Source organism: Gadus morhua, chromosome 1, assembly GCF_902167405.1.
Source record: "Gadus morhua chromosome 1, gadMor3.0, whole genome shotgun sequence".
NCBI lineage: Eukaryota > Metazoa > Chordata > Actinopteri > Gadiformes > Gadidae > Gadus > Gadus morhua.
Window position 1 is genome coordinate 19,791,743 of NC_044048.1, and position 27,423 is coordinate 19,819,165.

Sequence of the window (27,423 nt, forward strand, 5' to 3'; positions counted from 1 at the left end):
ATAGTCTTCACCATAATCCTCATCATAGTCTTCATCATAATCCACACCATGGTCTTCATCATAGTCTTCATCATAGTTCTCACCATGGTCTTCATAGTCTTCATCATAGCCTTCATCATAGTCTTCACCATGGTCCTCATCATAGTCTTCACCATGGTCTTCATCATAGACTTCATCATAGTCTTCATCATAGTCTTCACCATGGTCTTCATCATAGTCCTCACCATGGTCTTCATCATAATCCTCATCATAGTCTTCATCATACTACTCCTACTACTCGCCTTCCCAAGGGTCTTCCCTGCTCACTGACCCACTCCCCTCCCCCTCCTGTGTCCTGGGTACCACCTGTGCGTGTTGCCGTGGCGACCCGCAGCATCATGCAGGTGCTGGGAGCCTTCCCGTCGCCCAGCGGGCCGGCCTCCACCTGCAGCCTGCTGAACGAGGACACCCTGATCCGCTACGCCCGCCTCAGCTCCACTGGGGCCGGGAACTTCCGCTACTTCGTCCTGGACAACTCGGTCATCCTGGCCATGCTGGAGCAGCCCCTGGGCAACGAGCAGAGTGAGTCTGGGAGGGACCCCCCCCCCCGCCACATCCATCCCCCGCCAGCCCGGCACCAGACACTTACCCCGTCACCCCTCCACCCACGCCTCCCGGGAACGAGGAGATGGGTGCTTGTGGGTGGTGTCCTGACCATAGCAGTGTCCTGTGTATGAATTAGGCTTATTCCAAATCCTGAGAGATGTGTGTGTGTAGTCAGAGAAGTGCATGTATTCAGAGATGTGTGTGTGTGGTGAGCGCTGTGTGTAGTGAGGTCTGTGTGTAGTCAGATATGTGTGTGTGTACTGAGGTGTGTGTTGTGACCCCAGACCCCAGCCCCTCGGTGACGGTCCTGATCCGGGGGACGGCCGGGAGACACGCCTGGACCATGCAGCTCTTCCACCAGCCGAGGGCCGCCCGGGCCACGCAGAGGGTGAGACACCCGCACCCAGAGGCTCTGGTCTCCTCCCTCCTCTCCTCTCTGGTCTCCTCTCTCCTCTCCTCTCTGGTCTCCTCTCTCCTCTCCTCTCTGGTCTCCTCCCTCCTCTCCTCTCTGGTCTCCTCTCTCCTCTCCTCTCTGGTCTCCTCTCCTCTCTGGTCTCCTCTCTCCTCTCCTCTCTGGTCTCCTCCCTCCTCTCCTCTCTGGTCTCCTCTCTCCTCTCCTCTCTGGTCTCCTCTCCTCTCCGGTCTCCTCTCTCCTCTCCTCTCTGGTCTCCTCTCTCCTCTCCTCTCTGGTCTCCTCTCTCTTCTCCTCTCTGGTCTCCTCTCTCTTCTCCTATCTGGTCTCCTCTCTCTTCTCCTCTCTCTTCCTCTCCCTGGTCTCCTCTCTCCTCTCCTCTCTGGTCTCCTCTCCTCTCTCCTCTCCTCTCCTCTCCTCTCCTCTCTGGTCTCTTCTCTCTTCTACTCTCTGGTCTCTGCTCTCTTCATTCTCCTCTCCAATCTTCTCTTCATCCTCTCATGACTCTCTTCACTGGTCCATCTTGAAGGACCTTAAGTTGAATCCATATTTAGTATTTCCATAGACACACACACACACACACACACACACACACACACACACACACACACACACACACACACACACACACACACACACACACACACACTGAATATATGCCTTATAGATATCAATGTTTCAAGAAGATACTACTCTGTGTATGCTGTGACTGGAACGTACATTTTATTGCTACTTTTAAGCTCTTGACTCAGGGAATATTTGAAATCTCTGAGGAAGCTTTCAAACTGAGCTTTGACCAGCTGTCTTTAAAACCTTCCCCTCCTCTCTCCTCTCCCCTCCTCTCCTCTCCCCCCTCCCCTCCTCCCCTCCCCGTACAGCAGATGTTTGTCCCTGAGGGACGGCCGATTCCCAACAACGACGTGGGGGTCCGCTACAGCGTGAAGCAGAGGCCCTTCCCCGAGGAGGTGGACAAGATCCCCCTGGTCAAGGCCGACGTCAGCATCCCTGACCTGGACGACATCGTCAACAAGGAGGTGAGGACCGGCCCCCCGCCTTATCCCCCAGTACCCCCTAGTACCCCTCTGTACCCCCCAGTACCCCCTGTTGCCCCTAGTACCCCCTTTACCCTCCCAGTACCCCCTCTGTACCGCCCAGTATCTCCTTCTCTCCCTAGTACCCCATTTACACTCCCAGTGCCTCTCTGTACCCCCCAGTATCTCCTGTTCCCCCTAGTACCCCCTTTACCCTCCCAGTACCTCTCTGTACCCCCCAGTATCTCCTTCTCTCCCTAGTACCCCCTTTACCCTCCCAGTACCCCTCTATACCCCCCAGTATCTCCTGTTCCCCATAGAACCGACTGTACCCCCTTTCACCCGTAGTACCCCCTTACCGCCCAAGTAGTGAATGGTTTCTGTGATGTATATGTTCAGGTGGGCTGTATGGGCTGGCTCCACGGCCCCATCATGGCGGTCAGACAGTAAAGGGGCTCTGTGATGTGGCTCCAACATGGCGCTCAGACAGTAAAGGGGTTCTGTGATGTGGCCCCAACATGGCGCTCAGACAGTAAAGTGGTTGTGTGATGTATATGTTCAGCTGGGTTGTATGGGCTGGCCTCATGGCTCCAACATGGCGGTCAGACAGTAAAGGGGTTCTGTGATGTGGCTCCAACATGGCGGTCAGACAGTAAAGGGGTTGTGTGATGTATATGTTCAGGTGGGTTGTATGGGCTGGCAGGATGAGGCGACCTACACATTCAAGTGTAATGACCCACACGTGAGTTTGAAGATCCTTCTGGAAACCGCTGGGGTGTCGTTGACAACGGGTCTTCATGACAACATGTAACAACTTACTCCTCATTCCTCTTTGGCACCAAGCATTCAACGTTTGATTAGGAATACATTTAACGTTTTAAAATCTGACTGTGGTGATTCAACATCAGACAACATCATCGTTTTCTGCATTGCCAAGAATTAAAATGCGCGGAATGTGGTGGGATCTGTCACACAACGTAACATCTGAGAAGGCACTAAACAGACCATCCTTCACCAAAACATTGCCAGAAACTGATATATTGTCGATAACTTTTCTTCAAAAATATTATTTTTCCGGTTTTTCGTTGAGATTAACAAACAAATGATGGAAAATAAAGCTAACCCCCAGACATTGTTTGGTGCCAACATACCTAACCCTGTAACCAATAAACCTCGATGGCTGTTTACAACACATGGGGTAAGGGGGGGGATGGTGACGCCTAACCTTACTGGACTATGGGATAACCACAACATTAGAGGGGAAACGTCCAGCTCGCCTTTGTTCTGAGATTTGATATGAAATTCGGAACGTTTGTGAAAACGACCGAGCAAAAAAAATCGGATTCCCCGAAATTCGGAATTTTCGGGAGTTCCGAAAATTCGGTACTCCCGAAAAGTCTCAATCACAGGAAGGTCGGACCGTTGACGTCGTCCATCTGTGATTTGCGTTCTCCGAATCACACCGATGTCGTCAAAGGTCCGACGTTCCCGAAGGTTTAGCATTAACCGCAACCTATGACATCGGAACACAGCCGAGCGGGCGACGTCCCCCTCTAAAGGCTTCCCCAGTAATCCAATCAGCTTCCCCCTTTCCCAACCTCGCCCGCCCCCTCTAACGAGCTCCCATGATGCCTTGCTCCCCCCCCCCCCCCCCCCCGGCAGCTGGAGCTGCAGCACGAGCGCCTGCGCAGCATGATGAGCAAGCAGGTGGAGTACGAGCAGGCGGTGGAGCGCAACAGCGAGGACGCCTGGCGGGCCAAGCCCTTCCCCGACCCCCACACCGACTGCAAGCCCCCCACGCCCGCACAGGAGTTCCAGACCGCCCGCCTCTTCCTCTCCCACTTCGGCTTCCTGTCCCTCGAGGCTCTCAAGGTAGGGCGGCTCGATTATGGGGAAAAAATCATAATCACGATTATTTTGGTAAATATTGAAATCAGGATATTCAAATTATTATTTTCGAGTTTGAAAACATGATGTATTTATTCAGCACGTCTCTCCCAAAAAATACTTTGTAACTGAGAGAACTTAAGAGAACGCCTTAAAAAAATACACGAAATGGTGAAAACTAAAATAATGTACAGATATGTATCCAGCTGTTTACATTTAATAAAAAAGAAAGTTAGAAAAAAATCGAAGACTCGATTATATTCGTTTTGTGATGGTTTGACAATAAAATCGAGGGGGGGGGGGACCAGGAGATCAGCTGGGGTGGGGGTGGTGATGTGAGGAGGGTTGAGCACATGGAGGGGACTAAGGAGGTGGTGGTAGTGGGAGCAGTACGTTTACAGACACACTGAACTGTTTGACACTCAATTCACATCCCCCAAATACTTTTTGGGGGATTTGTCTCTTTGTCCGTCTGACACATAACCAGACGAGAAGATTGACACTTATTATGTCTGTGTGCGTCCTGTTAGCCGTTAGCACACTACATGGAAATGGAGGGTAACTTCTAGCATAGCATCACTACTACACTACTGTACGTCACCACTTATGTTGCCCTCTGGGAGGCGCTACAGGTCAATCAGATCAAAAACAAACATTTTCTACCCCAGAGCTGTTATTTCTCTAAATAATGCAGAATTATAAATTATTGCATTATCATACCAATCTGACCATTAAAATTGGTTGACATTTTAAAATATACATATTTGTTTGAGTTCTTTAACGTTCTATATCTAGTTAAAAAAAAAAAATAAGTGCTTTTTTTTTTTAATTTTTTTTTTAAGCACTTATTTTGAGAGCCTCTACCCCAATTCAGGTGCACTTTGTGCAATGACAATGAAGAGATTCTGATTCTGATGTGAAGTACATTTCACAGCATTTCTAAATTGATTTGTCGTGCGTATTCACTTTAGCGTTTTCGTCGATTTTGAATGCGGCTCGTGCGTTCGGAACTACCTTCCGTCTCCTGCCACCGTGTCTAAACCGCTCGTTGACCCTCCGCGTTTCCCTGAACCAGGAGCCCAACAACAGCCGCCTGCCGCCCCACCTGATCGGCCTGGAGTCCTCCATGCCGGGCTTCTTCGACGACATCAGCTACCTGGACCTGTTGCCGTGCCGACCCTTCGACACGGTCTTCGTGTTCTACGTGCGGGCGGGCCAGAAGAGCAGCCACGAGGTGAGGGAACGACGTCGCCCCCGTGCCGTCGTGTGTTGATGTCACACCCGTGACATCGTCTGGGGATGTCACACCCGTGACGTTGTGTGTTGATGTCACACCCGTGACATCGTCTGGGGATGTCACAACCCGTGATGTCGTCTGGTGATGTCATGGGATGTCAAAAAACTGTAAAAATCAACAGCACTTAAAATATATAATAATTGCAATATAATTATCATGGGCATATCTGTTTCCCCGACCAAATAAAATAAAATACACGTCTCAATGTCGAATACAATATAATCACTAATTAAAATAAATGTTATAATGTAATGTTAAATGTTATATATCAGTGTGTACAACTACTCCTTATGCACAAGCAATGTGTGAGAGTTTCTTCTCCTGAACGTGTCTCACCTCCGCATGTGTCTCACCCCTGCCTATGTCTCTCCCCGGCGCGTGTCTCACCCCGGCGCGTGTCTCACCCCGGCGCGTGTCTCACCCCTGACTATGTCTCATCCCGGCGCGTGTCTCACCCCCACGTTGTCTCACAACGGCACCTGTCTCACCCCCACGGTGTCTCACCCCTGCCTGTGTCTCACCCCGACGGTGTCTCACCCCTGCCTATGTCTCACCCCGACGGTGTCTCACCCCTGCCTGTGCCTCACAGATCCTGAGGAACGTGGAGTCGGCGGGCAGCGTGCAGCCCCAGTTCCTGGAGTTCCTGCTGTCCCTGGGCTGGGCCGTGGAGGTGGGGCGCCACCCGGGCTGGACCGGCCACCTGGACACCAGCTGGTCTCTGAACTGCTGCTCGGACGGCCCCCCCAGCCCGCCACAGGGTGAGCCAAGGGCAGGGCGGGGCTGCGGGGGCGCGCTCCCGTAGAGCGGGGGTTCTCAAACCTCCTCCACCTGTGTACCCCCTCTAAGATATCTCTTCATCTGGGTACCCCCTTTCACCGGCGCAAAGCATTTTGTGATTTAATAATAATGATAAATTATATTATAATTTGCAGAACATCTATGATATATTTGCGCTCTATTTGACAGTGACAATGAACGAAACATGATATGCAACTGTTGGCTAATTTCTCCCCACAAAACAAGAACTACGCCGAGCATGTAGTGGTGAATCCCACCCAAATATATTCTTCCGGAAACATCCTTCCGGATGCGCCTTGTTTTCCCGGATTCTCCTTTCTCGATTTTTTTTGATTTTTTATTTCAACCACTTTTTCGTTTATCTACTGTCTAGCTTTCAGTATTGAAACCTGCTCAGGGTGAAAACCCTGCAGTACTCCAAAGTACGACTAGGGGTACGAGTACCCCCATTTGAGAACCACTGCTAAAGAGCACAGCCTCGTCTACACCCCGTCAGGATTCATGTACAGGAGGGTTCTCCACCCTCCACCCCCGTCAGTGTTAACACTAATTCCACGCAGCAAGTGTGGTGTGATTGACCTCTGACCTCTGACCTCGGTAGAAGACGCAGCCAGTCCGGAGGAGACGGGCGGCTCCATGTTCAACGGAGAGAGGAAGGTGCTGTACTACGCCGACGCCCTGACGGAGATCGCCTTCGTGGTGCCCTCGCTGACGGAGAACTCGGGTCAGTTGGGAACACCAGGTCACATCACTGCACTCTGGGCATTCAGCGGAACCATCGATACGAAGCGACTTGAGTCTGGGGTGACTTGAATTGAAAGCGGATTAAGATGCTATCATTCATGCAAACGTAGGGATTAGGGCACCTTGCTCAGGGATGAAGGCAGGAAGGCAGGGATCAAACCCGGATTCAGAGTACTTAATTAATCCCGAGGTTGTAATAAATCTGCTTGACGTAATAATTATACTGAAAATCGTGAATAGAAAATACAATTTAAGCATAAAAATGCCTGTATACAGTCAGGAATAAACGCATGAATTATATAAAAATAAAAAGAGATTAATCATATAAACATGAAAACCTTCATAAAATAACCATATTGCTCCAAATGGAAGTATCTATAAAGTGACCATCTGTGCGCTCCCATGACCCTCCGAAGGGGTGAGGGTTAAGGCGCGTTCACCGTCCTGGCGATAACGAGACACCTCGCCAGTGATGACGCTCACGCTTACGCGTGTCGCCGACGGCGACCGTCCTCGTGCACTGCGTTTGGGATCTAAAAGTTCTTCACAGCAGATTTTTTTTTATCCGATAAAAACCGGAGGTAGAGTCATAAGAGGGTCATGAGGTGTCGTTCACGAGAACTTTCCGACGTGGCGAAAATGTTTTCCCCATAATTCCCAGCGACGTGAACGCGCCGTGAGTGACCCCCTGACGGAGGCTCTCTTTCTGCCCCCAGAGGACTCGTCGGTCCACAGTGACTCCACCGTGGAGGCGGACTCCACCTCCGACCTCATGCCCACCATCCTGAAGCAGCCCAACCTCACGCTGGAGCTGTTCCCCAACCACTCGGACAACCTGGAGTCGGCCAAGAAGGTACGTAGCTCACGGCTAACGGATAACTGCTAACTGCTAAAGGCTCTACCAACCACTCTGACAACCTGGAGTCAGTCAAGAAGGTACGTAGCTCACGGCTAACGGATAACAGCTAGCGGTTAACTGCTAAAGGCTCTACCAACCACTCTGACAACCTTGGGTCAGTCAAGAAGGTACGTAGCTAACAGCTAGGTCTATTCTCTACAGAGACGAGCAGTCAATGACCTCATGATTCATAATCCGAAGCTTAAACTGCCCGTGCGCTGCGCTGCGCGTCAGTACACTGGGTCATTGACTCACTATCAGCAGATGTTGAGTTAAACGAGGTGTGTGTGGGAGCAGATGCACACCGTTGTGAGCGGTGTGGGTCACAGGAGTTTCCTTTAACGTGTCTCTCTGTGTGGAAGCACATGCACAGCTTTGTAAGAAGTGTGGGTCACGGGAGTCTCCTCACATCTCTCGCTTCTCCCTGTGTGTGCAGCTGAGTCCTCTGGTGAAGACCAAGCGGTCGTCCACGGGGAAGTCCTTCCCTCTGCTGGGGCCTGAGACCAAGGTGTTTGTGGTCTGGGTGGAGCGCTTCGACGACATCGGTAAACACGCACGCACGCACACACACACACATGCACGTACACAGATACGCATGCATACACGCGCAGATGCATGCACAGACATACACAGACAGGCACACACACACAGGCACGTACACAAACATGCAAATGTACGTGCACACACAAGTACAGACAGACGTGGATGCACACAAACCACACCCATGCACGCACACATACACACACCATATACACACACAAAGATGCATGCACAACCACGCTATACAAACACACGAATTGCATTATGCAAATGCACGCACACAAGCAGATGCGTACGCATGCACACGCACACACACACTCACACTCACACACACACACTTGCCTCTAGCTCGGCAGCGGCGGTTGTGAAGGGTTTCATATTTTCCTAGGTACACAGCAGCCCCCGGTGGGTCGACGCCAACGCGCCGAGGAGATGTTAGGAACCTGAAAATGTGGATTCTACATTTCGTTCTGTTTGTTGTTTCAGAGAATTTCCCTCTCTCCGATCTTCTGGCGGAGACCAGCACAGGCCTGGAGGCCAACGTCAGCAGCAGCACGTCCTGCAGGTAGGGACCTCAGCACGCTACAGCCACCCCCCCTGCCCTCTGTTGTCACCATGCAATAACCCCTACCCACCCACAGGGGGCACTGTGCAGCAATACGGTCTATAGCAGTATGCCCAGGCTCTGATAGACGACCTGTGTTGTGGGACTGAGGTGGCAGTCAGAGGTTAACGTGGTCAACACAGATCTTCCCCACAATCAAATCCAAATACCACAGATAAACTTGGAAATAGCGAAGGATGTCGGAACATTTCTTTCTTTGTTTCAATGCACTCCTACTTGGCAGTCTCACTATTAGCTAATAGATTGAGAGATATCCAAATTATTTAGATGAAGCCTTTTCGCTGGCTGCCTGCCTGCAAGGTTCAGCCCATTGAACTATATGGCTGGGTATCGTGGCCGATTTCCTGAATCTATTTCGATTCAAGGTTCTGAATCGATTAATCACTATTCGATTCGATTCAATCTGCTCTTAAATAATGAAAACTGTGTTACAAAATAATACTATACTTTATTTTTTCTCTTCATCTTAAACAACAGGTTTTAAGTGCATAGTTGTAAATCGGACGGTTTAAACTTGAGTACTAAACAAAACTCTCAAGTCTCAAAAGTGCAATTTTGAAATCATTAAGGAATTGAAAGTGAACTTGAACTACAACATTCCATCACTGCACATTGCATTAAGGCAGTGTTTATTAAAGTGCAAAAATATTAATAATGGTATCAAAAATATAAAACGAGCTAATGCCCTATGGATCGATTATGCATAATGTAAATGAAATCGATCCAAAATCGATGAAATCGATTTTCTTACCCAGCCCTAATGAACTACCAGTGGCACGTTTCAAATAGAGTCAGCATGGTGGCTCTCCCCCTCCACCTCCTCACCCCACCTCCTCACCCCCTCCTCACCCCCTGCTCCTCCTCTGCTCCCCCAGGTCAGGGCTGCTGGAGAAGGACGTCCCGCTGATCTTCATCCACCCGCTGAAGACCGGTCTGTTCCGCATGCGTCTTCACGGCGCCGTGGGCAAGTTCAGCATGGTCATCCCCCTGGTGGACGGCATGGTGGTCAGCCGCAGAGCCCTGGGTAACCCTCCTCCTCCTCCTCTCCCTCCTCCTCTTCCTCCTCCTAGTCCTCTCCTCCTCCTCCTCCTGCTCCTCCTCTTCCTCATCCTCTTCCTCCTCTCCTCCTCCTCCTCCTCCTCCTCCTCCTCTCCCTCCTCTTCCTCCTCCTGGTCCTCTCTTCCTCCTCTCCTCCTCCCCCTCCTAGTCCTCTCCCCCTCCTCCTCTTCCTCCTCCTCCTAGTCCTCTCCTCCTCCTAGTCCTCTCCTCCTCCTCCTCCTCCTCCTCCTTCTCCTCCTCTTCCTCCTCCTCTTCCTCCTCCCCCTCCTCTCCTCCTCCTAGTCCTCTCCTCCTCCTCCTCCTCTTCCTCTTCCTCCTCCCCCTCCTCTCCTCCTCCTAGTCCTCTCCTCCTCCTGGTCCTCTCCTCCTCCTCTTCCTCTTCCTCCTCCTCTTCCTCCTCCCACTCCTCTCCTCCTCCTAGTCCTCTCCTCCTCCTCCTCCTCTTCCTCTTCCTCTTCCTCCTCCTCTCCTCCTCCTAGTCCTCTCCTCCTCTTCCTCTTCCTCCTCCTCTTCCTCCTCCCACTCCTCTCCTCTTCCTAGTCCTCTCCTCCTCTTCCTCTTCCTCCTCCCCCTCCTCTCCTCCTCCTAGTCCTCTCCTCCTCCTGGTCCTCTCCTCCTCCTCTTCCTCTTCCTCCTCCCCCTCCTCTCCTCCTCCTAGTCCTCTCCTCCTCCTGGTCCTCTCCTCCTCCTCTTCCTCTTCCTCCTCCCCCTCCTCTCCTCCTCCTAGTCCTCTCCTCCTCCTGGTCCTCTCCTCCTCTTCCTCTTCCTCCTCCTCCTCTTCCTCCTCCCACTCCTCTCCTCCTCCTAGTCCTCTCCTCCTCCTCCTCCTCTTCCTCTTCCTCCTCCCCCTCCTCTCCTCCTCCTAGTCCTCTCCTCCTCCTGGTCCTCTCCTCCTCCTCTTCCTCTTCCTCCTCCTCTTCCTCCTCCCACTCCTCTCCTCCTAGTCCTCTCCTCCTCCTCCTCCTCTTCCTCTTCCTCTTCCTCCTCCTCTCCTCCTCCTAGTCCTCTCCTTACCGACGGTTCCAGACTCTATTTCCATGTATCTTCTCTCTTTCTCCTCCACTCTCTCCCTATATTTAATAAAATAAAATAACAATGTCAGCATTGTCAACATAAAAATAATGGATACAAAAATGTGAGAATCAAAACAAATTTTACTTTGTGACAATAAAAGTAAATAACGTGCAGAGGAAGTAAAGTAGCTCAGGATTTCTCAACAGGAAGTCCCGCCCCCTCTCCCTCTGGTCCAGTGACTGACTCTCCCCCCCCCTCCCCCCCCAGGCTTCCTGGTGCGTCAGACGGTCATCAACGTGTGCCGGCGCAAGCGCCTGGAGAGCGACCTGTACAACCCGCCCCACGTGCGTCGCAAGCAGAAGATCACAGAGATGGTCCAGCGCTACCGCAACAAGCAGCTGGAGCCCGAGTTCTACACCTCCCTGTTCCACCAGGTGGGGGAGGGCCGGCCCCACCTCTGACCTGACCCCTGACCTCCGCCCCCCACCCCCCCCGCCCCCCACCCCGTATCGAAACACTGGCCCGTACAGGGCATGCAAGAACATACGCACACACACATAGGTCACACACGCACACACACACATAAACACACAGAAAACGCATAAACACACACACGGACACAAAATCTCTATATTTATACTGTACTGATTTTTTATTTATATTAACACACTCACACACACACACACACACACACCGAAACACACATCTATAAATATATATGTATACATATATCTCAACACTGTCTGCCAGTCGACTTCAAGAGCAAAAGTGTCAAAACTGCGAGGTGCAGCATGCTGGCCGACCGCCGCCGCAGCCGCGCTCCGGGCTAGCTGGTACCGGGCTAGCCTAGCACCGGGTTAGCCTAGCGCCGGGCTAGCTGATGCCGGGCTAGCCGCGCCTAGCGCCACGGACACTGGACCGGCCGCTAGCCGGGACTGTTTCCAGAAGTGACTGGCTCCTCGCTGTTTAGATCCATGGCTGCAGAACTCTCTTCTTCTCTCCGAACTTTAACAGAATAACTCCTCCCCCTGCCCGTGCGTTGTCCACGGAGACACTAAGATAAGGGCGGTTTTCCCCCCGTTCGGTTTGTGAGTCGGGTCCGGAGCGCCGTCGGGAACGCTGACCCCCCGCTCGGAACCTTCTGGAAGCTACGTCGTCTGTCCATCCACAGAGAGACTCCAAGTGACACCTGCGACCCAAAGTCCACCGTCTACGTTGTCTCATGTTTGTATGTGTATATATTTACACACACGCATGCACGTGTGCGTCCACACACAAACACACACAGTACACATACAGCACACGCACACATACAGCACACACAAACACCACAAATACAGTACACACACACACACACACACACACACACACACACAGACACACGTAGAGATGCAAAGCGGCTTGTCTCCAAAGTCTTCCTTTAATGATATGCAGAGGGGAATCACCGTGACATTGACTGCCATTTTAACTTGAACTCCACACAGCGCGTGAAACGGAAAAACCAAACGCTCCTCGTCATTCTGCTGCCCACCTTGTGCGTGGCCCTCTGAATGCCTCCACGCATGCGTGTGCGCACGATGCTCGTACGTGCATGCAAGCGCGTCTGCGTGTCAATGCGTGTACGAGTGCGTGCGCTCATCTGTGCACGAAGGCCCGTTGCCACGGCCCCGTTGCCCGCCCAATCACGTCCACTCCGCTCTCCAGAATCATGTGCGCACACCGCGACCTCTGACCCAACTGAACCGATATGGAAATAAGCTTGATGTCATTGTAGGGAGAAAGGGTGGAATTCCAGCCCCCCCCCCCACCCCCAAAACACTATTGGACCCCAACAACGCACACACTGGGTTCAGAACATCTGTCTTCATCTGAGCTGACTTCACTCTCCGTCTGAGCTGACGTCACTCTCCATCTGAGCTGACCTCACTCTCCATCTGAGCTGACTTCACTCTCCGTCTGAGCTGACTTCACTCTCCGTCTGAGCTGACTTCACTCTCCGTCTGAGCTGACTTCACTCTCCGTCTGAGCTGACCTCACTCTCCATCTGAGCTGACTTCACTCTCCGTCTGAGCTGACTTCACTCTCTGTCTGAGCTGACCTCACTCTCCATCTGAGCTGACTTCACTCTCCGTCTGAGCTGACTTCACTCTCCTTCTGAGCTGACCTCACTCTCCATCTGAGCTGACTTCACTCTCCGTCTGAGCTGACTTCACTCTCCTTCTGAGCTGACTTCACTCTCCGTCTGAGCTGACTTCACTCTCCGTCTGAGCTTACTTCGATGGCAGCAGGTGTGAGCTCTCTGTGCGTTCATCTCGTACACACCGACGTGATGTTTACTCACAGTGGGTGGGCCCGGGACGCTGCTCTCTCCCCATTGGCCGGGAACAATGTCAATCTATTTATCACACCGGACGGCAGCAGCCTGCTTTTAGTTTGGCTTTGTTTTTCTTTTATTGTCTTAATGCACTGAGCACATTTTTTCCATTTACTTTCTATGTCCTTGGTTCTCTTCCGAGTCTTTTGTAGCCTCTACTTGTACACATTGTTGAGAGTTAATCCCTGCTGAAGAGTTGTATTATCTTGTCGAGTATAAATGAAGAACAGATGGAATTTTTAATCGTGTTGAATTAACCCTGCAAAAATCACCTTTTTATGATGACTTTAGTGCTGTGAGCACATGCCTTTATTTTGTTTCTGAAAGAGTCCATTAAATATGCTTCAAAGAAACTGCAGTCAATCGGGTCCATCGTGCGTTGTATGATCCTACCGTGATGGTTTGACCCGTGCGTGTGTACAGCAATGGGGTCAAACGTGTAAATACATGAAGGTGCATTCTGGGGGTCGCATTCCTGATTTGAAATTGCAAGAAAAAAAGGAATGAATGTAAAAGTGCGTAGGAGATTTTAAATGGTCATTGAATGTACCATGAATGCATTAATTAAAAACTCATAAATATCTTTTAATCCATCTCGATATTTGACTTATTTATGGTGTACTGCAGTCAGGCTTGTGTTGTGTAGAGCGCAGACCTGTCACGAGCAACATGTTGTTTTTCTGCAGATATTAAGTTTGCTCAGCACAGCCATGTGAAAGTAGGATCTCCGGGTACGATGAACAACTGTAAACCGCAGACAGGTGGGGTGGTTGTCGTTAGTCGCTGCTGTGCGACGGGTTGGCCCTGGGACAAAACAGGATGCACATTTTGACTACATCTAGGAGGCGCTCGTTCTCGGTTCTCGGACGTGAAGTCATTCACATTCAAGCTGTGCCTCGATGTCTAGGTGGGCCTTCTGCACACGTGTGAAACTGACTTTTACAGAGACCGTTGAACAGGAATTTCCATATGACCTGGCATTCGCCGTGCGAACCGATTTAGCATTAGACGGTGTTATGGTAACCGATACGCCTAGATAATCTATGAGATGAAGCCTATTTAAAAGGTAAACGCGTTTGAATCGTTGTCGATTTGGGACAAGGTCACGTCTTGCAACCTCCCTATAGTAGGCCTACTTGGCGATGTAGGTTGTGTTTAATTGCAGCTGTATTCTTCATGAAGGTACAAGATTAATCCGCCAGGGGGCGCCAGGAGCCAGATCCAGGCTGGGGTCGAGTATGAAAGCGCGCAGAACCATGTAGGCCTACTTTATGGACAGTAGAAAGAATATTAAAAACATATTCTTCTATCCTTTTGCGACAGTTTGCTATTAAGGGGGGGAAATAATAAAAATGAAAACAGAATTATTTTATTAAACAGAAGATAATGTTCCTTGAATCAATATCATTCTACAGTGTTTTCTGTTTCGTTTTTATTTCGTCTACATTCATTTGAATTCCAGACTAGTCGTTCATTCTAAACTCCTTCCTGCGAACTTTGAGAAGAGCGACGCACGCGTTCGACGTTCGCGTTTCGTCGTGCACCTTGCAGACGGTCCCTGACGTCACGCAGCCCCGGGTGCGAGCGGCAGCAGATGCACGCCTCCCCGTCCCCAGCGCTCAGATCCGAGCAGCAGAGAGCTTCACTAGACCCTGCAGCCTGCACCGCGGCGGCCGCTCGCAGCGCGTGCGTCAGACTACTTCACACTTCCCTCAGCGCGTGTATCCAGACACATCTCGCCCTGCCTCAGTCACCCTGCTTCTCTCGGAGAGGGCACGTGAGCAGTCTCCCTCGTTTCTCCACTGATCTCCAGGCGTCGCGCGGCGTCTCAGCTCTGCGGGAGGTTGTGACTCGGACCCACGGGGTCAGCGCGTGTTGTGTTATGTTCGGACTCTAAAGTTCGGGTCCCGAGGAGGGTTTTGCGTGACGCAGTGCGCATGTCCAGCCGTTTGGAGGCTCCACAAAGTTACCGCTGCAGCATGGACTAAGGAGCCTGTCGCTTCGGGAGCGTGTGGACACTCTGACCCCCTGAGAGAGGTGTTCGAGAGGGACTACCATGGAGGAGGAGGACGTGCACGTAGAGAACGGCTTCCACGCCAGCAGCAAGGAGTCGGACCGGCAGCAGCGGCTCCGGCTGTGCGTTTTAAACGAGATTCTCAACACGGAGCGGGCTTACGTGAGGACCTTACTGTTCCTCCAGTCGGTGAGTAGACTGGCGTGACTTCTACTCCTCAACGCAGAGTCCTCTCTCCCTGTCCCTCTCTCTCCCTGTCCCTCTCTCTCCCTGTCCCTCTCTCTCCCTGTCCCTCTCTCTCCCTGTCCCTCTCTCTCCCTCTCTCTCTCTCTCTCTCTCTCTCTCTCTCTCTCTCTCTCTCTCTCTCTCTCTCCCTGTCCCTCTCTCCCTGTCCCTCTCTCTCTCTCTCCCTGTCCCTCTCTCTCTCTCCCTGTCCCTCTCTCCCTCTCCCTGTCTGTCTGTCTGTCTGTCTGTCTGTCTGTCTCTCTCTCTCTCTCTCTCTCTCTCTCTCTCTCCTCTCCTCTCCTCTCCTCTCTCCCTCCCTGTCATTCTCACACCGTGTTTCTCTGTCTCTCTGTCCACTGATCTACCCGGTGTTTGGGTTTCAAACCGGCCTTGTTCCAACAAAACATCACTTCTCCAGAGTGGTCGCCTCTGCCCGATAATGACAGCAGCTCTGTTCATACACATGAACTTTTAGTTCTACTTTCTAACCCTGAGCACTGTCAATCAGGGAACACACACACACACACACACACACACACACACACACACACACACACACACACACACACACACACACACACACACACACACACACACACACACCTTTAATTATTGATCAGTTCCCCTGTATCTATTACCGCATTCGCTGCAGGGCCAGAGTTTGGTGTTGTGCTGCTAAGTGAATTAAAGATCGAGTGTTATCAAAGCTCTTGTGTTATCAAAGCTCGTGTGTGGCTCTCACTATTGTGTGTTAAGCGCCCCCCCGCCCTGGGCCAGGCCGGGCGGTGTTTACACAGCAGAGTGTCTGTGGACGGTCACTCTCGGCCCTGCCGTCAGATTGATATTCATGAAGCCATTCATCACCGCTCCGCCCTCGGCTGGCCGTGATAAGACTTATCTCCAGTCTTATTGTTTCATTCGTTTACTCTTTGTGTGACACTTGATCGCACCGATCATGTGTTGCGGTCGTGTGATAGAATCTGGGTTTCTGCAAACCCGTGATCAGATTCTTTCTGTCAAAAGTTTACAATGGCCAGTAGATGCACGCGATTCTTAACGCAGCGTGCATCTGACACGTGATGTTGCTGTTGTTGCACCCAGCCACGCGTGCCCTGGGACGTTACATCTGTAGTCCAGGTTGTTTGGGAATTTTTGGAAATCCTTGTGACTTTCGAGCTGAGATTAAGAGGCTATAGGCGTGAATAAAGAAAGTTACAGAGGATTAAAGCGCGCGTGTGTGTGTGTGTGTGTGTGTGTGTGTGTGTGTGTGTGTGTGTGTGTGTGTGTGTGTGTGTGTGTGTGTGTGTGTGTGTGTGTGTGTGTGTGTGTGTTGTCACTAACCCCAGGATGCGACCCCTCCCTCTTTCTGCTTTCGTCTCTACGTCTTCTGTGTGGATATCCGCACATGCACGCGCATGCACGCACAAGGGATTTCAATCATAGTGCAACAAAGTTGTTTTTTTTGATTTTTTATTTCATAACATGCCGTAATTTCACAATTGACTATTTTCGTTAATGTGACATCATTAAAGTTTATTTTTATTTTGTAATGTGATTCTTTTTTTTTTTGCATAATTATGGAGACACAGAATGAATAGGATATCCGCAGTCAGTCCAACACGGGCCTCTACGCTCAGCACGGACTGCTTTCCAAACCCTCTACTTGTCGTGCAGTTGAAAGGTGTCCGAGAGAATTAGCACGTCTGTTCCAAGCGGCCGGGGGGGGGGGGGGGGGGGGGGGGGGGGGGGGGCGGAGGGCTTCTGACATGAATGGCTGCCATTGTCCGCGGCGTTAGCACCGCCGGGTCACCTTTCAAATGTTACTGGCAAATAGCATGTAAACCTGCTCAGAGAAGAGAGGGATGTTGTTGAGCTACATATTGTATGTAAACAGAAGCTGTGACTTAGGAGCCGTTGTGTGTTAAAATCGGGGTTCCATGAGCAACAGCGAAACCTCTGGTGTGAGTGGGTCACTGCAGCGAGTCGCTGATTGATGCAGCGAACGCGAGCCGTGTGACATCACGGTATGGATGGACAGGACAGTATGGCGACGTGTGTGTGTGTGTGTGTGTGTGTGTGGGGGGGGGTCTTTTCTCTCTGTGAGGGATACTGTAGTGTTAAGTTACTCTGTAATCATTCATTGTGTGTGTGTGTGTTTGTGTGTGAGAGAGAAGTATGCACATATGGATGCATGATGTCATGGTATCAGTGGAATACATTATGTACAGTTGACAGGCATTTGCAAAAACGAAACGGGAACGGAAACTAATGGTTCTACCATCACCCCCCCCCCCATCCTGCCCCTCTGTTGCCACACACACAGGCATGCAAAATTGACACATGCATGCAAACGGACACACACGCAAACTGACGCACACCAACTGATTGAAAGACCCTGTCTCTGATATCTCACCATATGGTTTCAGTAAAGGTGTGTGTGTGTGTGTGTGTGTGTGTGTGTGTGTGTGTGTGTGTGTGTGTGTGTGTGTGTGTGTGTGTGTGTGTGTGTGTGTGTGTGTGTGTGTGTGTGTGTGTGTGTGACTGTCTCAGCGTTGACTGGAGAAAGGAGCAGGATGCTTGGGGCGGACATCTTGACCTCATCTGTTATCATCCGGCACTTTCTTTGTCCCCTCCCCAACCCGGCCCCCTTCCTCTCTGATCCCCCCCCCCCCCCTTCCCAAGCAGACCTCTTGCTTCCCCTCCTCCATCTTGGTCTCATCTTAGTCCTGACCCTCTTGTGTCTCTTGGTCACGTGACGTTACAGCATCACTCTCATCACGTTGCCCTCGTCTCTTGGTCGGTACCACCGCCTCTCAGCCGGCCAATCAGAGAGCCTCACCCGGGAGGCGAGGTCGGGGGGGCGACGGTGTGTGTGTGTGTGTGTGTGTGTGTGTGTGTGTGTGTGTGACACCGAAACTGCGTGTGTTTGTGACATAAAAAGTGTGTGTGTGAGCGACAAACAGTGACTTGTGTGTATCTTCATGTCATTGTGGGAGAACCAGAAAGTGTGTGTGTGTGTTTGGAGAAGGATTAGTGTGCAGTGATTGGCTCCTCAGTCGGAGTCTGTAAACCAATCCCCTGGATTAGAGGCTCCATCGTTAGCTTCAGTCGTTAGCCCCGCTCAGCTCTGGAGTCAGCGGAGATCGGCCCGGGTGCATTGTGGGACCTAGATTAGTGCTGCTGGGGGAAATCTTTGTCGGTTGGACTCCACAGCAGTCGGTGGGTTTTCCCTGTTTCCCCCCCCCCCCCCCCTCCGGGTTCCCCTCAGGAAGGGTCCGGCCAGGGGATGTGGCCGGCCCGGTGTCTACTCACCGGGCCAGGGGGATTCCTGTTCGTATCATGGTGGTTTGGCTGTTTTGGAAAGGTCTGTTTTCGCGTGAACGAGTTGGTGGTGGTTATGTGGGATCTTGGCATCGCTGGGTTCCTTACCCATGGAACTTCCATAATTTTGTGTGTGTGTGTGTGTGTGTGTGTGTGTGTGTGTGTGTGTGTGTGTGTGTGTGTGTGTGTGTGTGTGTGTGTGTGTGTGTGTGTGTGTGTGTGTGTGTGTGTGTGTGTGTTAGAAAAGGAAACCTAAAACCTGTGCTGTTTGACCCTATGCCACGCACACGCACACACACGCTCACGCACACACACCTCAATCTACTCTAACTGGACCCCCAGGAGAGCCCTATCTCCCCCTCCTCGCTCACTCCCCCCTGTTGAGTCTTTCCCCTCTCTCTCTCTCTCTCTCCCTCCATGTCTCTCGCCCGCCCTCACCACCCAGGGAGCCCTGCATCAGGTTTCTGTGTGTGTGTGTGTGTGTGTGTGTGTGTGTGTGTGTGTGTGTGTGTGTGTGTGTGTGTGTGTGTGTGTGTGTGTGTGTGTGTGTGTGTGTGTGTGTGTGTGTGTGTGTGTGTGTGTGTGTGTGTGTGTGTGTGTGTTATTAATAGAAGCAGAGGGGTCCAGGGTCTCACACAGCGAGCCCAGCCGTGGTGCTGTCAACTCACAGTGGCTGCATACCGAACTGAGGTCCGGTGGGATTCGAACCTGCAGACCTGTTACTCAGCAGGGGGGTGGGGGGTTATGAAGCGAGAGTAGGGGTCTTTAGCGTGTAGTGTACCGCGTTACAGTCCCCCATCGGGATCACAACCCCGTCAACAGTGCTCGGGGCTGGACGCTCTTTGATGCAGTGAGCTGCACCACCCAAAGTAATCTCGTGCGTACAATGGTGCCTGGCTACAACGTCCTGTGAGTGGGTGTGTTAGGAATCATGTGCATTTTAAGCTACCCCTGTGCGGCATTAGGCCGCTCCAGGAATGTGAGGAATCCCTGGTGGGCGAGTCTCAACCGCTGCCGCAGCACCCAGGGGTGCTGCGACCTGGGCCCTGTCCCAGTCCCGCCTGCGCCCGCGTTTTCGTACGCCCGGGGCTACGTTTTTATGCTCGCTCGCTGTGCCGCCACGACCGCTCGTCAGCGGCGTGGGCGAAACACTGCAGAACTGAGGTCATCGAGACGCAAGGCAGGCCCAAAGCGAGCGCTGAGAACACACACTTAGCGGAGGTGAAATTGTGTAAAAAAAAAAAGTGTGTTGTAATGTGTGAAGACTGATGCGTGTCAGGATGCTCTCTCACTCTCTCGCTCGCTCTCTCGCTCGCTCTCCCTCTCTCTGGCTCTCTCTCTTGCTCTCTCTCCCGCTCTCCCTCTCTTGTAGTACTTTAATATATTTAACTTGCAAATGACGCAGAGAACAAATCATATTCTGATCAATATTGGACCTATGTTACATTCCAAAAGCTGCATAGAATTAGTATAGCATAAAGCACTTAAAGAGCATCTGTTATGCTTTTGAACATATAGCGTGTGAAGAACCTATAGCATGTATAGGACGTATAGCAGAGAATGCAGGCCACAGCCGTGACGGGGATGGACGGCTCTTCTGCAATGTCAGAAAGGAGAAGCAAACATGTGCCCGGTCACAGCTCTCCGCACGAAGATAACACGAGTTCAGCGGAGACCACAAGCCAGCCTCCAAGTTTGCGTTGGCCACTCGTACACAGGATGGGAAGATGCAGTGAGCTTAGCATGGGAGGAGGCTAAGACCCCCAGGAATTCTCTCCGCTCCCCCCCCCCCCCAGGGAGGTGGTCTCATGTCGGGGTTTGTGGACAGAGGCACTGGGTCCTTACTGTTTGTCAGGATTCCCCAAACACAACCAGATGTATAGGTTTGTCCGGGGTCAGAGGTTAATTTCCCCCGTTGGAGAAAAGCCCTGAACCAAACAAACGGACCAATGTGCGGTCCATCGGTTGATCCGCCCTTTCTTGGAGGAAGGAGAAGGGTGAAGACGTGTCGGGGATCCAGGGACACGAAGGGAGCTAATGGGTGGTCTCCTTTGAAAGATGCTAAATGGGAAAAGGACTGCATTTTTATAGCGCTTTTCTAACCAGTGGGGGCGCTCAAAGCATGGTACGATATTGCCTAACATTCACCCATTAATGCAAACACTTTCACACGCCGACGGAGGTGTCGACCGCGAAGGGTGACAGCCGGCTTGTCAGGGGCAGTTAGGGAAAGGTGTCTTATCAGGAACACCTCGATACTCAGCTAGGAGGAGCCGGGGATCGAACTAGCAACTTCCGGTTACAAATCAACCCATTCTACCTCCTTAGCCACATGCGTGAGAATTTGTCGGCCTTCATGCCGACCAGGATGCCCTGGTCGCTGCCCTGTGCAGTCGAACTACACGACACAGTGGGGCCGTTTGAGGAACATGCAACCACATGATGCCGTGGTTGATGAAATGTGTTTCTTGTGCTTATTTTTGGCGTTGTGTACCACCCATTTAGGTTAGCTGGTTTATTTTGGTCATGCTCTTAAACATGCGTCGCCTTCCTCTCAGAGCACCAGATGATAAGAAGGGTATCTACTTTTTACTCGGTGTGAGACATCTGGAAGAGTTCGGTCACGGGGCTGAAGCTTGTTATTCATGCCGCAGCAGAAGTGAGCGAGGGAGTTTGAGAACAAATTGATCAGATCAATGCTGCACCCATTAAAGTTTAAAGTTGTCGGAACCTGAAGCACTTTCCACCGGTCGTTCCTCCATTACCGTGGCGACGAGGGGATCACCCTGTCAGTCACTGCGAACGATGGAAACGTGAACCGGCTCGGACGGGAGCCGATGGGCTGATCTCCCTGATCCATCCCATTGCCGGTCTGGTCGTCATGGCGCCTAGCAGAACCCGCCTCGGTTTCCATCCGCGGGACTGTTTATGTCTGCCTGCTCTAATTCCAGGTGTGTCGTCTGCGAGGTGGCTTGGCATAAATCAGCGTTATCCCGCAAAAAACTGTCATAAACATTAAAAATAACCCAACTCTGTCCAGTAGACAGCCAAACTCCAATACACACACATGGGTGTGATCTCGATTTTAAACATTGTGTTTTAACTTGGGAGGGCGGCACTGGTTCTGCACACGACGAGCCGTCCGTAGAGTCCAGCTAAGTGGTATTTACCCCCTAGTCCACCGAAACCCCGCTGAATTACAGCCCAGGGCCTCCGAGTACGGCACCCGATAATCACCTCTGACCGGGTCCCTCAACACTGACTGTTACTGTCTGAGCCCCAGGTCGCATGAGGGCAACACGCACACGCACGCACACGCACACGCACACACACACACTCTCCCCAGATGGCCTCGCCGGTCTGGTGTGGGATGTTATCTTCCCAGAGCCACATGTCGCTCTCCATCGTAACAGATGACATGGTGGAGCTGTGGCTCGTATGAAAGCCGCCTCTCCTCCTTGCTGCCTTGCTGGTGTGTGTGTGCGACCGTGCGCGTCCGCGCAGCGCGACCGCTGTGCCTGTTTTGTTATGTGCTCTGTAACGACTGAGGTAGACGCGTGACCGTAATTACGTAGGGTTTGCAGAGTGACTTGAAAGCGTGGCAGCAGCATCATTAAGTCTAAATATAACTGATTGACTGTGCGCCGCACAGCGCGGAATACTGGAACACCTAGCGAAATGAGACACTGCCATCGGCCCTCTGTAATTTGACACAATGTGGTTTCATTCAACCAATGAAACGGCAAACGGGGAGCAGTTTGAGATCCGTTTTAAAAGCGGAAGGACGACGGGGATTCTCCCTTCCTATCAGTGTGCACGGGTCGGATGCGTTCTGTCATGCGTGAATTAAAGCAGTCGGCATACTTTGCTGATCAGGCTTCTCGTGTATGTGTGTCACTGCCTAGAGGCATGTGGCTCAGAAGGTAGAGCGGGTCGGCTGGTAACCACAAGGTTGCTAGTTCGATGTCAGGGAGTCCCTGAGCAAGGCGCCACACCCTGACCGGCCCCGACGAGCAGGCTGTCTCCTTGCATCGTTGACTCCTCCGTTGGCGTGTGCATGAATGGGTAAGTGTTGGGCAATATTGTACAGCGCTTTGGGTGGCCACTGGTTAGAAAAGCGCGGTATAAATGCAGTCCTTTTACAATTAACCTGCCACTGCTGTGGATCCGAATGCACAAGCACCACGAGACTCAATGAAGTCACGATTTAAACAATTTGGAGGGGAGAGCACAAATAGCTTACTGCAGCTCTAACCTCTGACAATGGGCCCTGGAGGCTCCACCGTCACGGTCTGAAGCTGAGCCAATGTGAGAGCGCATCAAGGGCGACACCAAAGTACTCGTTTCCACTAAAACACTTTTTTCTGTCACCGAGACAGAGCGGGCGGTGAGGCGTTACATTCCAGCCACTAATCCTCGTTGATGGCCTTATTGTTGGGTTTCATCTCGGCGCCGCCGCCATCGCTGAACGAAATCCCCCAAGGACCCAACACACGTCCCTCATGTGTTAAACTGAATTTAAGGAGCCCTTACTGTACTACGAGGTGTTGATTAGCCATTGAAAAGCCGTTTCAAGCTGACGGATCTGGTTGCAAAGCCTTAGTGTCAAATCTAAATCGGCTGCATGTCATGATGACAGAGTAGGTAGGGGTCAGGCATCCCTACAGGTTGGTTGCGGACATTGGGGTTACAGTTTCAGCTGAAAGGTTCTTGGTTCGGAACCCCCGACCGCTAGGCTATCGTCTGCATTGTATGCCGACGAGAATTATATTAACCTATTAATGACTCTGAATCAAATGACTTCCAGTGGATGTCTCCAAAATACAAAAGAGTATGGAGAGGAAGACCAACTTAATTTGCAAAAATATTTGTCCTCTATTTCTAGAAACTATTTCTCTTCAAATGTATTTTGTTTGGGTTTCGAAGGCGTGAGTACCCTGCCTACATAGTTGTCCTTGGGTCTGATGGGGTCACTCCTCTGCTACAGTAGAGGAGTGATGCTTACAGTAGGAGTCTCAGTGGGAGTCCCTCCGGCTCCATCACACAACAATACGTCGGCGTGTCTCGGCCGTGTCCAGTGACCCTAGACGAGGCCTCCCGGCCGCACGCCGTACGGTACGCTCCTGTGTCTTCAGTGTATTTAGGACAGTTGTGTGACGGTTGCTAAGCCAACGTCACGCTGCGGGAACGTTGTCCAACGCTCGGAAGATTTTAGACGCAGAAGACCTCATTATCTGCTGAGCATAGCGACGCTTTTATTGTGAAGAGAGGAGCGGTTTCATGTACCGGGCAGCGGTGGGTTCCTGTGAAGTGAAACAGGAACGCGCCCGGGCTCTGTTCCCGTCTTCCAGGGAACAGGAGATTTGGTTTGCTGAGACAAAACCATTTCTTTTGTTTTGTTTCTGTTTTCGAGTGGCTGTAGACAACCCTTTCCCAACGTAGATCAACAAGGAACAGCGACACAAATCACACAACACCCGTCGCACAAAACCCATCATCACGGAAGACGCGGGCTGGAAGACCAGCAGTCGTAAAAGCAGGCGTCGTCCCGGAGCTCTTCAGCATGTGTGTTGCGGGGCTAATTGCACTGTCCCATTATACAGGTCAATCCGCTCCGAGGCTAATGCCCGTCCCCCGTGAGGGCCCATGTCCAGGGAGCCGGGCCCTTTAAGGTCCCCTCAAAGCGGAAGCGAGGGGGAGGAGGGGCCGATAAAAAAAACGACAAACACACAAGGCGAGAGTGAATGGGGACTTTGTGTCGGGACGTGGGGAGCTGCCAAAAGAGGAGGCTAGGGGGAGGAGACGCAGGGTTGGGGGAGAGGGGGGGGGGGGGGGGGGGGAGGAGGAAGGAGGAGGAGCACAAGAGGAGTTCTGGAGGAGCAGCAAAGGGGGGAGGAGAGGGTGGCTGTGAATCACGTCTTTTGAGAGAATGAAGTCTGCCAGGGATGGCCAGGGTCCCCTTCATTGTGGGAGCGCCACAGGCCTTCCTGGCTCTGCTGCCCCCCTCCCAGACCACAAAGACGGCCTTTCTTCATTTATTTATTCAATTTTCACGCCACTTCGGCCCCTGAGTGGCCTCCGTCCCTTCCCCAATGGCCTGTCCCTTTATCTCTCTCTCTCTCTCTCTCTCTCCTCGTCCCCCTCTCCCCAGCTCTCCTTCACTGCCCTGTCCCTTTTTATCACTCTCCCTCTCCATTCCGCTTTCCCTACCCTGTCCCTCTATCTCTCCCTCTCCATCTCTTTTAATGTTACTCTCCCCTCCAGCCTTGTCCCTCCATCCCTCCTCCCTGGTCCCTCTGTCTCTCCACCCCTCCCCCCTCCTCCCCCTATCTCTCCATCCCTCCTCCCTTGTCCCTCCACCCCTCCCCCCTCCTCCCCCTATCTCTCCTACCTTGTCCCTCCTCCCTCTGTCTCTAATCCCTCAGTCCAGGCCTTTTCCTCCCGACTCCTTCCCACCTCCCTCTCCCCCTTCCTAGAAGCCTGTGTTTTAGTTGAGTTTGGTCAGAGGTGGAGGGGGAGAGAGGGGGAGGGTGGGAGACTAGGGGGAGAGAGGGGGAGGGTGGGAGACTTCGGGGGTCCTGGTCTGGGTCCTGGGACGGTGGTGGGAACCGAAGCCGTCTGAAAAGGCGCTTTTAGAGGCGAGATGCCGCGCTTGGCGAGGCTGAGCTGTAGTGGGGGTCTCTCGCCCTCGCTCTCACACTAACACTAACACCCTCTCCTCAACACTAACACGCTCCAGCTCCTGAATACTGATTCAGCCGACCATCCTAATGGTTCCTTTTATGCTTTATTGTATTCTGCATAGGTAATAGTATGATAATAATTTGATAGTGAACGGTGTGCTTACAGAGCTAAAAGAACACGTGTGTTTTCGGTCGTGTTTCCTTTTGGCGATCCGTTTGGGTGAGAGGGGACAGAGCCGTCGACGCTGGCTGGATGTTGTGAGTCCGCTCTCCTGCTCAGGAGGAGTCGGAGGTGATGGGAATGGGGCGTGGCCGGGGTGGGAACGTGTTGGGAAGCCTCCAGTGCGTCGGTCGGAATTCATGGAAAGTATTTTTCCCTCCTGGTCACCTTCCCACTCGGCAAACTGAGACAACATGTGAGACGGCGAGCGCTGGTGGGGCTGTTCACAGAAGAGATCGCTCCCTCACACACTCTCTCTCGCTCTCTCTCTCTCTGTCCCTCTCTCTGCCTCTCAGACTCTCTCACTCACTCACTCTCTCAGATACTCACTCTCTCAGACTCTCACTCTCTCCACCTCTCTCTCTCCCCTCTCTCTCTTTCTCTGTCTCTGTCTCTCTCTGTCTCACACTCCCTCTTGCTCTCTCTCTATCTCTCTCTCGGTCTGTCTGTCTCTCAGACTCTCTCATTCACTCAATCTGTCACTCTTTCTCTGTCTCATCTCTGTCTCTGTCTCTCTCTGTCTCCCTCTCTCTCTCTCTGTCTCTCAGACTCTCTCACTCACTCAATCTCTCTCTCTCTCTCGTTCTCTCTCGCCCTCTCTTGCTCTCTCTCTCTCCTCCCTCTTCTCCCGCTTCACATCACTACATGTGTGCTCTCACTGCCCACACTGACCGGCAATAAAAATTCCTTCCATGAACTTTGACATTTCTGAGATAAGAGGTTAGGGAAGATTTTAGAAACCAGGGTAAGGTTTGCTTTAAGATTAGTATCATGGGTAACTCCTGAGGGCCCTCAAACCACAGGGGGCCCATGCAGGGGCTCGCTAGGGGCCCTGACAGGACAGTAATCTATAACCCTGCTCTTCGTCTTTCTAAAGATAACGGGTTGAAGTCAGTCAGGATCCATGTGTGTGTCTGTCTGTCTGTCGCTACTTCTGCTTCTTCTCGTCGCTTCTGTGTACGTTTCCTCTTACATCTCCATCTCTGTCTGAGAGAGAGAGAATATGCTTCCACTGCATTCGAGGCTCGATCTTCCCCTTTTTATTGCCGTCATAGGCCTTTTTATTTAATTTTTTTTGTTGGTGTTGCCCCACCAGCAGAATTAACATGAAATATATCTACTGAGTATGCATTGGGCTTGTATTGTTGTTTAATACGTATTTATTGATGGTTATTTGAATAAAAGGGCTAAAACATAAAAAAATTAAAAGTATTTGTCAGTTGGCTGCACTGCATTTTCATCTTCTGGATCAACAGACAAAAGCGTAATGATAAACCTGTTGATGAAGGAAGGCAGGTCCTAAGAGAGTGACAGTGTTAATTAATAGGAAGTGTTCTATCTATCCACCAAATAATCTCTGATATTGACCAGTATCCTCGTAACTAATCTGGCCTCTTCGAGTAATCTCAAGCCTCTGTCTGTCTCTCTCTCTCTCTCTCTCTCTCTCTCTCTCTCTCTCTCTCTCTCTCTCTCAGCTCACTGTGGAACAAGGAAACCTGATGTGCTTATCTTTCTCTGCTTTCATAACCTCCTCCTGTTTCAAAGCATTGTGACACTGTAAAAATACCCAACCGTCTGTCAACACGGCACAACAGTTCAGATAACACTGTTCCCCGCCTTACCCTGCAAGGTGCGATGAGTTATGAAATAAGTGGAACTAGTTTTTTCTCGATGGCAGTATGCGGATTTCCACTAC

The 27,423-nt window shown here is 51.6% G+C and overlaps 2 protein-coding genes across 13 annotated transcripts in view; both read left to right on the forward strand.

Annotated features, from left to right (window-relative positions):
- ralgapb (Ral GTPase activating protein non-catalytic subunit beta) overlaps positions 1-13,857 on the forward strand; it is a 34,629-nt gene extending 20,772 nt beyond the window's left edge. For 4 of the 7 annotated variants that reach the window (XM_030357977.1, XM_030357997.1, XM_030358022.1 and 1 more), the window contains 12 exons: positions 374-561; positions 870-973; positions 1,879-2,031; positions 3,691-3,900; positions 4,991-5,149; positions 5,802-5,970; positions 6,612-6,734; positions 7,471-7,607; positions 8,089-8,197; positions 8,679-8,757; positions 9,693-9,841; positions 11,158-13,857. In XM_030357977.1, coding sequence (XP_030213837.1) covers positions 374-561; positions 870-973; positions 1,879-2,031; positions 3,691-3,900; positions 4,991-5,149; positions 5,802-5,970; positions 6,612-6,734; positions 7,471-7,607; positions 8,089-8,197; positions 8,679-8,757; positions 9,693-9,841; positions 11,158-11,351 — 1,774 coding nt within the window. In that variant the 3' untranslated portion in view covers positions 11,352-13,857. Of the gene's footprint in view, positions 1-373; positions 562-869; positions 974-1,875; positions 2,032-3,690; positions 3,901-4,990; positions 5,150-5,801; positions 5,971-6,611; positions 6,735-7,470; positions 7,608-8,088; positions 8,198-8,678; positions 8,758-9,692; positions 9,842-11,157 lie in introns of all 7 variants that reach the window. The other 3 variants (XM_030357968.1, XM_030357987.1, XM_030358006.1) reach the window with 1 other exon arrangement.
- Positions 13,858-14,892: 1,035 nt separating this feature from the next.
- Positions 14,893-27,423, forward strand: part of prex1 (phosphatidylinositol-3,4,5-trisphosphate-dependent Rac exchange factor 1) — a 95,127-nt gene continuing 82,596 nt past the window's right edge. For 4 of the 6 annotated variants that reach the window (XM_030357946.1, XM_030357929.1, XM_030357955.1 and 1 more), the window contains exon 1: positions 14,894-15,467. In XM_030357946.1, coding sequence (XP_030213806.1) covers positions 15,321-15,467 — 147 coding nt within the window. In that variant the 5' untranslated portion in view covers positions 14,894-15,320. Of the gene's footprint in view, positions 15,468-27,423 lie in introns of all 6 variants that reach the window. The other 2 variants (XM_030357912.1, XM_030357920.1) reach the window with 1 other exon arrangement.